Source organism: Cygnus atratus, chromosome 6 (assembly GCF_013377495.2).
Source record: "Cygnus atratus isolate AKBS03 ecotype Queensland, Australia chromosome 6, CAtr_DNAZoo_HiC_assembly, whole genome shotgun sequence".
NCBI lineage: Eukaryota > Metazoa > Chordata > Aves > Anseriformes > Anatidae > Cygnus > Cygnus atratus.
The window spans coordinates 37980630-37995537 of record NC_066367.1 but is presented as its reverse complement, the minus strand read 5'-3'; the positions used below and the strand labels follow the sequence as shown (position 1 = coordinate 37995537).

The 14908-nt window shown below is 42.5% G+C and overlaps 1 protein-coding gene across 2 annotated transcripts in view; it reads right to left on the bottom strand.

The window, feature by feature from the left end:
• Positions 1–14908, bottom strand: part of MBD5 (methyl-CpG binding domain protein 5) — a 139165-nt gene that overhangs the window by 25799 nt on the left and 98458 nt on the right. The window contains exons 2-3 of one of the 2 annotated variants that reach the window (XM_035566075.2): positions 13505–13597; positions 11462–13395 (exon numbers count right to left, since the gene is read on the bottom strand). In XM_035566075.2, coding sequence (XP_035421968.1) covers positions 11462–13395; positions 13505–13506 — 1936 coding nt within the window. In that variant the 5' untranslated portion in view covers positions 13507–13597. Of the gene's footprint in view, positions 1–11461; positions 13598–14908 lie in introns of both variants that reach the window. The other variant, XM_050711630.1, reaches the window with a different exon arrangement.

The following is a 14908-nucleotide window of genomic DNA, read 5'->3' as shown; positions in this document are numbered from 1 at the left end:
GAACGTAACAGCAAAAGGAAGATTGTTTCAGGCACATCTTCATAAATCAAGGTGCACATGACCTACTGAGACGACATGCTGAAAAGACTTCATGTGTGCATGCCCTTTCTTTTTTTTACCCAGGAGTTTTGTTTTACGTTGCTACTATTGTAAAGAAGCTTCATACCGATGAGAAGCGTAACTCAAAATTAATTTCAGCATGCATTAATATTTATTTTTTAACACATAACCATAAACTCTGGCTACTCATATTCAATTAGGCAAATTCCAGAGAACCTACTAACCTCCAAAATATTTTGAAACACATTTTTAGATAAGTTACATAAAAATCTTCATGATCTTTGTGGCTAAAAGCAAATTCTTTGTGTTTCACTGGAGAAAAGAAAACGCTCTCACTTAAAATAGCTCCAAACTCTCCGTGCAGGCTTGTAATGGCTCGGAATGCTCCACAGACCAGTGAGGTACATTAGCTATCACACACGGTTCTTAGAACAGGGCAAGGCGCCGGGGGAAACCCTTCTGGCTTACAAAAAGGTTTTTTGTTTTTTATATCAGTATTCAGAATTGACTCTCCATGGATCTAAATATCAAGAAAAGTCCCATACTACAGATTTAGGAAATACAATCACAAAATACGTCATCTCAACAGAAGAACCAGCGACACCACTGTTAAATGACACAAGATGGATGCCTGCAACACCTGAAAACACACAGGGCCTCTTAAATGATGCTGGGAGAAAAATTGCTCATTGAACCAAAACTGCCACAACGCTTGGAGACGCTTTATGTTACTTTCTCTAGTTGTAATCTTGTTTAGGATGGACCAGGTAGTACCACCGGAATATATTCGCGTGGCCCTCTACATAAAACCTTACTGTCATACAGATAAAATCTGTCTGTCATCAGTTCAGCTTAACCTACAGGATCAGTCAGACATATTTGGCTTTCTAAAGCACGAGATTGTTTCAGGCTGTATTTTTGGGGATGTTTCATGATGTATTTTGGGGGGAAATTCTTTACTCCCACTGTAGGGGAAATTACCTTGCATGCAGTTACATACCAGCGGCTAAGGCAGGCTTCCCTCACTACTATCACTTGCACTCAACGTGTTAAGCAGCACATGGATATATCTGCAATTCAGCACGAGGAAACCACTCTATATATGGTGCCCTCACGAATATAAACCCCAATTTTTGTATTTTCAATTGGACCTAATCTCTATGTCTGATTTATGATCCTATTTTCCATTCCACTCAAGTAAGCGATCACACCAAAGACTATCTGCTACGAAGCAAATCTCAAACCTGTAAGACTGTTGCTCTAGGCTTTTGTCGAACACCGGTCTGCTTTCTATCCCCCATCAAACATTACTTTTGGAGATCCAACCTGAGAGCTCTAGAGTGCATTCGACACTTGCTCTTTCTGCATATTAATCAGGTGATTAATTGCTACTGGGAAAAAATATCTTGATGGATTTTGAACAGAAGAGAGAAAAGGTGCACGTATTTCAGCCCAGGCGTGCAAAGTTCAGGAGCTGAAGAGGTGACGAGCAGCCAGAGCTCAGCAGCAGGAGAACAGACAAGCGAGTCGCCTGCTGCTGAGACAAGCTGCCTCAGACAGACACTACAGGTTGGCGTAGAGAAGTTTGGAATTGGGTAGTAGCTAATGCAGTATTTTTAAGGGCTTTCTGGGGTAGATCTATCCCTACTAATACATTGAACCACCAGAACAGGATTTGTGTCTCTCTTCCAAAAGAGCATCCCCACCAAGTCAGTATTTCAGATGAAGAGATGCATGCATACCCATCCCCATTAAAATACAGGGCCGCTGAATGTTTGGCCCCAAACCAAAACACAAAGTCTGCGTTACTTTTTTCCCTTACAAAACACGTATAATTTCCATCATTTAATTCACAGCACCACAAAAGCCTTCAGAGACCTCTGCCCTGCCCCTCCCCAGTTTAACACAAAACCTCCGAGGTCCGGGAGGAACAGGAGCAGCTGGGGCTTTTTGACTCACGGGAAGGAAAAAAAGCGATGGCCAACACCAAAAGTGAAGTTTCGTAAAAAGATGGTGCTTTGAATCCTGGAACGCCAGGGCATCGTAACGTTAGCTCTCAGTAAACAGCAGTCCTTATTAATTAGAAGCTCTTAAGAGTAAACGTAGAACGACAAAAAGATGGAGGAGTTAGACTAAAAGTCAAAAAAAGCCTAAGACAAACGTAGGCTTTCAACTCTTGCAGGCACGGACATCTGCCAGAAGTTCTTTTGCCTGTTGTTGAGAAAAAGGAACTGTCTTTGTAATGCACTGAGAAGAAGAAATATCCAGAGTGCTAAAAAAAAATAAATAATAATCCATTCATCCCTTAGAAAGTGAAATAAATGTTTTGGGAATAAATAGATGGAAATTGAATAGGATATACTTTTTAAAATTATTCCTTCGTGGGCTACAGTGTTTTATTTATGTGCATTTTTTGTTTTCTTTTCTTTTGAAATAATGTTTATTTTCCTTTGTGGATTTTATCTGTTCCTTTTTTCAAAGTATTGCCTGACAGGTATTCTTAAGCAGATGCAGTATGTTATGAAATCAATTAGCATTCAAGAAGATTCACTGCCTGCCCACTTAAAGACATTAGAATAGAAGATATTTATCATTCCTATATCAGCATTGTTTTACCAGGAAAAGAGAGGATCCTATACGTACACATGATGCTTTTGGGATGGTACGATATAGTCAGAGGTCTGTCTAGTTTTGAATCCTGCTTTTTAAACAAGTCTAAGTTTTAACATCAATAAAATTTGGACAGCAAGCTTCAATGGCTGTGCTCAGAAAGGGAAGTTGGGGTATGAGCCACTGTTATCAAACTGAAAGAGTCAAAAACACTACAGTATTTCTGCAGTGGATGAAGAACTGTGTCTGCATAAAATTATCCAGGAGCAGTAACGACTGTGAATAACGCTCCTTACAAATCAGACAACTCAAGCCGAAAGCAAACTAGTACAGTCTTCATAGATACTAGAAGCATTTCTACCAAATTGAAGAATGTTAAATACATGTGCGTTTTTCTAATTGCAATTAAAGTATATCCTTGAGAAAATGACAAGACAAAGAATATTTTACAAAGTATCCCTCTATAAGAAACTATCCATCAGGTATTCTAATGCTTCAGTAGTTACAGTACATTGCTGAAATTTGTGAAGTAAAAATAACGGATAAGAGAGGTGTATTAGGTACTCTGGAAAGTGCTCAAAAATGGTTAATGCGGGACATGGTCATTAGACATTAACATCTAAAACATTCTGAGTTGAAAACAAACAAATGTTTTTCACGCTACTTTGCCAGTTCTTAAATTTCTGCGTGTTTAATAAAAAATGCAGCTAGATTTATTTTAATTTTTCTTTATAGCTTTTTTAATTTAACAAGCGTCAAGTTTTTGAAACCCTCATCAGGAACTCACGGGCACCTCCTTGGTCACGGGAGGTTTTAGCAGGAAGCTTCCTCCCTCTCCAAGGGCAAAACTCAGAAGCAGTGGCAGAAGAAATCTGTAAGATTTTGTTCAGAAAGATCCAGACAGACAGGGGAGAGGAAATTTTCACTGCGTCCCTTACGCTGAGATTACAAAGGGGTGAAAGTACAAAATATCACCAGCCCTGGAGCTACTATTACTGGGATCTCGGAGCATTTGTGCAGCTCTCACTACAGGGTCGCCCATCCCGCAAGGCCTCTGGAAGCTCCCACCATACGAGTATGAAGTAAGGATTAATACCAGCTTACAGACACAAGCACACAGTTTCCCTAAGTGGCAATATTTTTAAATCTGCAATTTTAGGAGGCTCAGCTTTCGGAGAACTATAATCGCTAATGGAAGCGGTGTGACCTCATATTCCTTAAACATTCAAGACAACAAGTTCCTGCTTTAACTCCATATTCCATCACTTACCGATAAACTTAGGACCAACAGCTATACATTTTAATAATTACATTCTCTGTATTCTTTTAGAATGGAAAACATTTGAGATATTTATCTGCTACCACATTCGCTCTAGTGCTTTCAGTTCCGAAGAAACCGTAATTCAGCAGTTAACCGCAACCCGCTGCCAGGTGATTTCCTTATCAAGATTGCATGCTCCCTGCAGACCACAGAGAAATCACGAACAATGGACCGATAAATAAAATGTTCGTCTCGGGCCAGCAGGACCAGGTAAAGCCAGGACTGGCCTATTAAGGTCCAGCACCCTGCCCCAAAAGAAGGCGCTCGCTGCCCACCCGTAACACCGTGCGTGCAGGACCCCAGCGCGCAGCCTCGGCAGCTTCGGCAAAGTAAGGGCAGAAAGCCCAAACCAGGTTCTAGGACAACAGAAATGCTTAGAATTAGGTATTTACTTAAATACTTGACTAAATTTCAATCCTGGTTCTTCTCCTCGTTCCCATCTGTTCTGACTTCTCTCCTACACCGTACCACCACTGCTGTTTTTAAAGTGACTTTGGGAAACCTCTCCTTACACGCCTAGCTGTTAGCGGAAGGCAGCAGCAGTTTTCAAGTAAAGAAACCCGACAAGCCAACAGCATGCAGATGAAGGAACGGTTTTCAATATTTTGTCAATGTTGGCATTTAGCCTCATCTCTTCCTCTATCGTTGCCCCACTCACAGCTGTGGGAGACGCGCTGCGAACCAAGTACAACGTTTTGTTTTTCCTCTTCTTCAAATTTGGGAAAACAGAAGAGCAACAAAAAGCATTACTTCCTGCCACAGCCCCCTCCCCAGCCTCTAGCAAGTCTTGCAGTTGCCCACTGGTTCTGGTTAGTATTTTCAGAAGGCGTGGAGAACTATGTATGGGAAATCTCATATATATATATATTTTTCCACCATCACGTCTTTAATAAAGTAGGACTTTCTGCACTATTATTATTATTATTACTACTACTACTACAAGTACTTTAACTGTTATTAATATAAATTCTTACAAACATGTATGGCAGTTAAAACCATAACTAGGCAGAATCCTGGTTAACAAAGACCGTGAGTTACGGCAAATTCAAATTTAAAAATCCAAACCACCACAAGAGGAGCCTGAGCTGTGTGTCTGAGCAAGCTCCGTGCTCGGTAAGCGGAGCTCTCCTGTAAACCTCATGGTAGCAAGGCTGTTTATGCCAGCGACATAAAAATCCCCCGTTAACAATTACAGGTACCTAATGTGATCACCGATGCCTATTAAGTCAGTAATTCTTTTATGTTCAGAGAACGAGAGCGGTTTTGTGCACAAGACCTCTACCAAGAGTTAAAAGGAGCAAATAAATTGGAATAGGCATTCCAATGGCAGGGGAGGGAGCAGCCTTCATCTACCATACATTATCGTACCTGGAAATCTCATTCTTCATATAGAAGATTTTCTTTACAGTTCGTATTTGAAAAGGAAAATAATCACAATTTTTCTCCCCAAAATAATAAGAGGGGAACACAAGGCAAAACGTGGAGAAGTCAAGCCAGATTGCAAACAGCGATCCCTTATAATACTATTTCCCCGCCTACCCCACCCACCAAGAAAAGTCTCTGTATGCTTATATAAGCACCGAAACCCCAAATCACTAGAACAATTCAATTGGCTTTACAATTAGAAGAGTAGCTGCTTGGCATCCCGTCTAGCGGTTATTTAAGTTTAATAAGACACTCTTCTCAGACACAAGCCCCATAAAGGATGCCAGGCAGCCACTCTTCTGAATTTGAAGCTGAAAAGCTCTGATTTTATTTTTCCGTGATACACAGAGGTAATCCTGGGGAGCAAATCCAGAGGCTCACATATAAGAATATGCCGCTTTGTACACCTTTAAGGTGACATATTCTAAAATACCCTCTCGCCATACCCTATGCAGTTTGTACCACAGATCTGTATTTTTCATGTAGATTAAGGACAAATGCTTTAGTTAGACTGAAGCAATTCATTCCTCGGGAGACTTAGCTTTGCACTGGAGGCAAAAAGCAAGAGAAAACAACCCATTACAAACGGTAGAGAACTGGGACATGCCCTCAAGACCGTACCCCATGCTGGTGAAGAAGAAAAAGGCAAAGGCCGGTCTGATTTGAAGGTATTTTTCCTCTGAATGGCGATCTGATTATCAACAAGTTCATTTCTGATTCTGCCAGGGGAAGACAATCCCTGATGGCTCCACTTGGAATACTCCAGCCAACTCTAAGTTCGGCAGAAAAAAAATCTTACATGAGCCCTTCAGGTTGCATCAGGATGAAATCCTGATACACGAGGCTGGTTATAATAGTTAACACAGATATAAATGATCTGAGCAGTCAGTGTGGAAGCACTGCAGTCCTCTTTGCTTTCCTAAGTTCAGTAAAGGGGCAATAAGAGGGGGGACTGATCTGAACAGATCCTAAGATCAAATGCGACCATCATTACTGGTCAGAAAGAGTCTGTGCACACTTAGGCTGTGAAATTTCGTTAAGACTCTTTGTTGGTATACCCAACACGTCCTGTGCTAGCGTGTTTCAATGCCTGGCATTCTCACAAGAAGGAAACCATTCACCTCTTTGATGCTGAATTTACCAGCTTTCTGCCCACTGGATGTTGTCATTGAACTTCTGTCAACAGAGTAAAAATCCCACAGTCACAGAACCACCCAGGTTGGAAAAGACCTTCCAGACCATCAAGTCCAACCCCACCAAGCCCAACCACCGACCTGACCTAAGTAATTCAGGCCTCCACCTTTTCGGACACTGTCCAAGTATAAATACCTATCGGCAGTGGTACCATGGCTATAGCCATACTTGTGTAAAAGAGCAGGCTGCAGGGCATTCCCAAGGGCTGGAAAAATCTGCATCCAGCTCGACTCCCTGGCACCTGACCTGCTGACAAGCTCATGGTTTCATGAGTTTTCATGGTTTTCATGAGTTTTGCATGGTTTCATGGTTTCAAGCCTGGTTCGGGCTCTTCTGGGAGGCACAGCAGACAGCCCTCAGCGCTCATGGTCTGATCTACAGCCACCCAGATCAGTTAAATGGTCCTCCTTCGAAATCTCCAGTATTTCTGTATCTTTCACGAGAAGCGACCACTCAGCACACCACCACATCCCAGCTCTGGCTTTCTCAAGCTGCGCACAGAGCCAGGAGCACCCCAAGTTCCCCCGTGCACTTCTGGGTTTTGTGCTTCCGAGTTCCTGCCCAGCTTCGCTTTCCTTCCTTCTGTTTTGCAGCGTCACTGATCTGACCGCTTGCATTAAGGCTATTAAATCAAAGGCTCCCGAAACCCTTCCTTGAGTCACTGTTTTCCAAGGCAACATTCCCAATTACATTACGCCATACTTGACTGTACTAAAATAAATTCTGTTTGAGTAGGAGAGAAGCTCCGAACCGATTTGCATTGCTCTCCTGTGTTCCTCCTATTTAAATACATCTGGGAACTTTTCCTATTCTGTAAAATTCACTAGTAAAATTTTATTGTTCTGAATCTAAGGAAGGGATATTGCTTCAATACTTTTTTTCCTCCAAATCTGTCCTCTATTTGTCACTATTAAACTTGTAGATTTATAGTTTCTCTATAGTTTCTGATGTTCTGATATCGGAGATCTTTTATTGCCTTGGTTCCATTTAGCTACGGTTACTCTATTAGCTTCCTTGACTTCCCTCATCAGCCATATTGTAGCTTTCACTCCCAAATACTTTTTCACTTGTTTACCTCTATCCCCTCCTTTAGACATTTTGCGTTCCTAGCAGGATTTGCGATGCTAAATGCTCACCACTTACACCCAGTGAACTTCTGAACTAGCTGCACATCCAAACAGCAAGAAAGAAATTGCCTCAGCAGTAAGGTGTGTGGCACAGAGATGCGGCCCCTTTTTACAAACATCACACAAATACAAAGCCTGCTTCTGGGAGGCAAAGGGGCTTAAGGAATAAATCTTAAAGCCGCCGAATTAGCAAATTGGATAGTGCCTTCAGTTTGTATCAGAAGTCTGAGGACTCGATTCATAATGAGAAAATTCCATGTCAGAGTTTGACAGAAATACTGACACTACTCATCAGAAAAAACGAGTCTGGAACCCAGTCTCCTTGCAGAAAAATGGCCTTTTTCCAAAATGAATAGCTGTAAATAACCCATGCAGATTTGATGCTAGCTCCTCCTATAGGACTGCTGCTATAAAAGTGTTTTGCAACCCAAATACTATAGTATAGTATAAGGCAGGTGTTGTTCATAAAAATTAATTAAGCATAATAGGTTTTCAAGGGCTCAAAATGGGAAAAGTAAAAAAGCTCTCTACTGCATAAACAGAAATTTTAATTTTTACATTTATTCGTTTTTAATTCCATCACACTCACACTGAAAATCACCTGGAAACTAATGATATTATCTGGAAAAAGAAAACAAAAGCCAGAACGAAACCCGGTCCGTGTGGTTAAAGTATAACTAAAAGCTCAGGCAATAAGCAGCCATCTAATTGTGGTGATTCGCAGCCTTTTCTCTCCGGAACTATTCTCTGATTAGTAGCTGTTCTCAATACTGGCACACAAACAGAAAACAGATTTAGCAATTAAAATACATAGAAACAAAGCAAAAAAAAAAAAGCCACAAACTCAAATATGAACGCGAGTTTCCTGAGGATGACTTATTCAGCTAAACCTCTGTACACACGGCTCCTTCTGCATGTTTGACACAACAAAACTCATACACCAAAATTGCCAACCCGCTACGGCTCTGTGCGGAACAATTCGTAACACACCTCTTAGCATTTTGGTCACATTCTACACCATTGAACGCAGACTAGCAACAAACTTTTATTTTTAAAGGTTACCATTAAAGCAAAATTCTTAACATTTCACACTTGGTTCAAGGCAAGGATGCTTCCATCCTACTGCAAACATAGCAAAATATCCTATCTGGGTGTTCCCAGGCAGTGGATTAGGCTCAGACGTGATGCCGAGCCACATGCCTCCGCGATGACTCAGGCAGGAGGCTGGATGAAGGTTTATGCACCGTGCTAGGGCCTTGTCTCTGGGAATCACGCAAGGGCACCGGCTTCTGAAATTTCATCTTAAAAAGAAAATGGGTCTCTAGGCTTCTAGCCATCATGGATATTCAGAAAAAAATATATGGATATATGCAGGCTGTATGTATTTTACAAGCATCAGAACTGATGAAACAAACCCCATCAGCAGTGAGGAACAGAACAGCAGCAGACTACATGGAATTACCAATTTTCATTTGGATGAAAAAAAGTGTTAAGCCCCTACAATTATACTGCTATAATTCTAACAGTTATCTCCAGGGTACCAGAAACGCCATCCTTCTCTGGTTTAACTTGAGTTGCTTGAAAGAAGGTTTCAGGTAAATCAGAAGCCTGCAGAGAGCAGAGCAGGATTTCCCACATTGGGTTACATATTCGTGTATCGATGAGGACCGAACTGGCTGTTTGTGTTGAAGCCTTACTTCACGGGGCTTGCCAATAGCCTCTAACAGCAGCGTGCAGCCCGGTGTGCTTGCACATTGTACGGACTCGTTGTGCTGCTGCTGTCCCACAGGAGTCTGAGAGCCGATGCCACTACTGTCTCTTCCTCATACAAACATTTGTCTTCTCGGGAAGGAACTCAGCTTGCCTGAAGACAAGGGCCATCATTCTGAAGCACGGCCCTGCACGAGGAGCGATGATGACGGCCATGCCACCAGCCTGAGGACAGCTCTCACGAGCGGTGCCTGCGCCTAGCAGCGGGGCACGGCTGCAGCACGGGGCTGGGGTCACAGCGATGGAGCAGGAACAAGAAGATCCCACACCGGGAGGAATTTCGCTTCTCAGAAGCCCACTTTAATAGCCTTTGCAAAACATTTTATTGAAAACTTTTAGACAGTACAAAACCTCTGTTGATCAGTTCCAGCCTGAATTTCCTGCAGGGATCTCGAACCTTGCCAACCCTTTCCCCACATGAGGCAAATGGCTACTGCTCAGCTTCTTGATGGCAACTGCTGGCACACGGGCTCTTATCTCACATAACGTTCAGTCTCTTCTGTCCTCTGCAGGGCAAAGCAGTCCCACGTTGCAATAACTGCACAGCTTTCTTCAGCTGTGTGGACAGTGACAGTCCGGGAGAACCCACACCACTGATCCCCACTGGCCTCAAAAGAGGGGGAAACCCAGAGCTCTTGCAAAAGAGATTTTGTGGTATGCTTAGAGGGACACGGAAGCAGGCTCCTTGGCAAAACGAGACCTTTGTTCTGTTCACAGGAGAGTACAAGGTCTCAGAATAGAAAGAATATACAAGGCAAACTTCTTTGTCAGCATGACAAGGCAAAACAGCCGTGCCAGGATTAATAGCTGCTTGCTTGTGACACAGACCACTGAGACAGCTGAGGAAGAAATGCCTCATTTCCCCAGGAACAGAGAGAAACCCTTAGAAGTCACTAGCAAGTATGATCAGCAGGACTTTGTAAAAGTATTTTTTAGCTATTTAATTCAGTTCTGTATTTCAAAGAATAAACAGCTCTCTTAGAGAAAGATCGGGAATACATATCAGGTGCTTTCTTGGCTGAATGACACGGACAGCTTGCACGCTTATGGCCACTTTCATTCGACCTGATGTGGTTTGGCTATGATTGTATCAAACACATACTTTGACAGATAACCAAGCTGAAAAACGGAAATATCAAAGGTTTTCTTTCCCGCTTAAGAAATTAACATAGTATTACCTTTCAAAAACTCATACTTTGTTCAGCCAACAGTCGTCAAATGAAATAAACATTTTTGATCTGTCCCCTTTTACCATTAACCAGTCCAAAGACAGTACCAGTGGCATACCTGCTTCCCCTCAACGTCTTCACTGATGAACAAATCAGGAAATCCCGCTACACTCTTCCAACTGAATACACAGTTTATTCAACCATTTAATTACCAGCACGGCAAAATTACCACGATAAAGGCAAACACAGACTTTGCACTCCCGCTCCCTGCACCCCAAAAAGGTTACTTTGAAAACTTTTATATTCCTAGTATCTGCTTCAATCTTGGACAACAACTAACTATTTAATGCAAGTAATAAAGAACATTGTATAACACGTGGACATAAACTACCAGGTTAGCCACAGCCTTCCAGGGTTGAAGTAGCACGGCATGATGCAGAAAAACAATTTATTTGGGCAAGAGACAACAACTGAGGTCTAGGTGTGTACAAAAGTGCACGGATTTTATTTATGAACAGGGTGTAGAAGTTAAGAAAAGCAAGAGTCATAACAGGAAGGAGGCCGGGATGGTTTTGTTCGGAAAAAGGGAGATATATTTTAGGCTACCGCTCTTTTTTCTTTGTTTTATTTCTGAGTATCTGGATATTAGCAGGAAATAGGCATACTTTTCATACTGGCAAACTCAAATTTAGAAAGTAGGTAAGTAAAAGGAACCCATTTAAAAACAGTCATCATATATTTCCAAACAGTCAAACATAGGGGGATCCTTTTAAAAGGAGACATACCTGCTTCAGGACTTGTTTGATTACAGCTGCTAGCAATGCTGTTTGGTATCACTGGAGTGGAGGATGCCTGGATTCTTGACTGAGGTGGGTTCGGATGTAATGAATTTCCTAAAGCCATTCCTGACTGACTGAGCATCCCACAGCTCCCGCTAGCCTGCATCTGATTTATTAAACCTGCGAGATGGTTGGCTGTGCCTGGGCTAGTACCATGGACAAAGTTAGTGTTTGTGTTCTGGCAGTGCAGACCTTCCCCTCGTAACGGTAAACTCTGCGCCAGCGAGTTCTGAAGAGTGCCAGAATTCATACTGGTGTCTGCGAAATGCATCTGGTTACCAGAGCAAGGCAAAACAGTATTTGAGCTCCCACAACTGGTGGTACTATTGCTGCTCATGTGAGAGCTTTGACAACTCATGGACTGAAGTAACTGGGACATAGAGCTGATGGGAAACGAGCTTTGACTTTGCTTCCTTATCAAATCAGATCCAGCTTTGGAAACTCCAGAACTCTCCAACTGAGACTGTCTCAGCAAACTCAACACCGTGGTGGTTGGCTGCTTTCTTTTTCTCAGAGGATCTTTTTGCTGAGACATCAACTTATCTCTCAGTGCTGCTCGACCACTTTGCCCTTCAGTCGTTGGTAGAAGCACATTGGCAGCAGGAGGGAACATGGTATTTAAAGTGCTATGTCCTTCGTTGTTGCCACCGCTGGCAACAGGTCCAGAATTGCTACTGCTGTTGTTGTTACCAGCAAGTTTATTTTGATTTGCTAGCTGTGCTTTGGCTGCTGCTGAGAGTAAACTACTTGCTGGAAAAGAGGCAGCATTGTGCTGGTTCAAGATCTGATTTAAAGGCATTCCCAGCAAACCAGGCTGACTCTTCAAAGAACCGCTTCCAGCCGATGCAGTAGAAAAAACTGCATTGTTTGGAGGATTTAATACATTACTCATTCCAGCAATTAATGGGTTAGGGATGTCCTTGTATTGATTAAGTCCATCGTGCTTGGTGGAAGGGCTAGATGGCATAGATGGTCTTGGTGACCCTATTGTTGACCTTGGGGACCGGGGAGGAACTTTCATACCAGTACAAGATGACTGCGGTCCTACTGGAGGCAGCAGGAAATTTCCATGATCTGATGACGTGGAAGAAGAACGTGATCTTTGGGGAGAAGCCTCGATCCTTCCAATCCCGGATCCCATCATATGAACGGGGGACGTCACTGGCGAAGGAGACAGGGAGGTTGAAGCTGAATGTTGAACTCTTTGAACATGACTTCCATGGTTCATGTGACCGGGTTTTACCGTTGGCAAAGGAAGATTACTTGGCAAAGGGACGACAGCAGGAGGCATGCTTACATTCATCACGGGTACCTGAGAGTGGACATTTGAATGGAAAGTAGTTGGGTTAATGATAACAGGATTCTGATTGACTGGTTTGCTAGGAATAGGGTCAAGTATGCCAAGTGGATCCTTTTCTGATGTTAATGGCTTTTTCTGAAGAGCACAAGAAGGTGGTGGAGGAGGTGGGGGCGGACCTTGGGGTGGTTTATGGTGGAACATTGCTCGTGGTATTTCCATACCAGTTGAAAAATTACACATGGTTTTTTTCATTACAGGGCTTTTTGTGGTCAAGGTTGGGGAAAGAGGTATATTAGTCCTTCCAGCCATTGCACAGGATGACTGTATGGGAGAACCATGTAGCATTACTGATGGTGGAGACAGAGGTGTCCTGTTCATGTGAATAGGACTTGAGTTGGGTGCTCCATGAAAACTGGGATTGTTCCTTGTGAAAACATCAGGGCTTCCAAGTGGGTCAGTCCTAGGAGAGATTGAGCCATCTCCATATATCTGCGATCCTGATGAAGCTGGACTGGGCATCCCACCATGACTGCCACGATATGGAGACTTCTGTCCAAGTTCATTACTACCCAATCTCTGCCTAGGATAGACAGAATGAAGTTCTTGTTGCTGGCTTCCAGCCATTTCTTGCACATAAAGCCTACCCATGGCATTAGATGCCCCAATCATCAACTTGAAAGGAGTCTTACATTCTGGCATCACAGAATTTGTAATTCCTTCATGTGATTTATTCCTCATCGATCTCGGAGTTGCTGCTCGAGTAGGAACTACCGGAGTTGCACCTGGTATTAGAAACACAACAATTACTATTTTGAAGTCTGGTATCACACATTTCAGTGCACAACTACTGTGTGTGAAAACATTCATAAAAGACTTTTGGCTAAACTTTTCCTTAAGCAAAAATAATGGCTAAATCACCAAACCGTTTCTGGAATGGTGCACGCTACCCTACTGCATACTGCAATTGCACAGACCACAACTCCATTTTCCATATAAAGCCTGCATAAATATGGACATCTTTAGATCTTGTGCTTCTTAGGTTTAAGCACGCTTGCTAGGCACATAAATGTATTTCAGCACTATCCGTCCACAACATCAATTCCTGAAGTTATTTTATTTTTATTATTCCCCCCTCTTTTCAATCTTCTCTCTAACCATCGATCATTTCCAGTGTCCTACACCTGAATCTCCAGCATCATCACTTCAGCTACAGCGCCAGCTAGAAGAGCTGGCAGAACTATCGCAGGGAACAGGAGCCTCTGGCACCATCTATTGAGTATAGGAGGAACAAGGTCCAAGAAGGGTTTAGACTAATTTCCCCTTGCCCTACAGACAAAAAGTCCTGCCCCAAATGTTGTACCTGATGAGGATGAATGGGGAACCGTGCCATACAACTTTGGCCTGGATTTCTATTCAGCAGAGCACTTAATTGCACAGATCTAAGAGGACATGGCTGAGCTAGGCAGGGTGCAGCGTCCCTGCTGCTCTGCATCACTCACTGGCACCGCAGGCACCGAGTGTCAGTCTTCTGAGTTAATCTCTTCTTGGGAACTGCTTTGCTAAAAAGGTGAGCACATTATATAATGTCCTGCAATATTTCACTGAATTAAGGCTTTTCCTGCAGCTTCTGCAAAAAAATTAATTTGGTATCAAGTACTAAATTCAAGAATGGGCTTTACCTTTTATATTTGTTTTAAGGATAAAGCCTTTGAGGGTATTTATATGTGCATGTGTGAACCCCTATGCTATGGAAAAAATTACTGTGTTGGGACTAGACCTTCCAACATGCACCAGATTACTTTCCTTTTCTACCCACTAATATCAGTTTTGTTTAAGAAATAAATATTTTTTCAATATTTTATTTTCAGAATACCCTTCACAGGCAGCTCCAAGTCTGATGGACTTTCTGCCAGCTTTACTGCTCTGGGAATTTGTAATTCAGTTTGCAGTGTGAGCTCAGCAAAGGAAAATGAATACATTCTTGGCATGCAGCCTCTGAATATGCAAACTTAAACTTGAGTAGTGAGCTACATTTCATGTTCAAATGAATTCAGAGGTACCTTTAAATTCCCCTGCTCACAAGAACTCAGTTC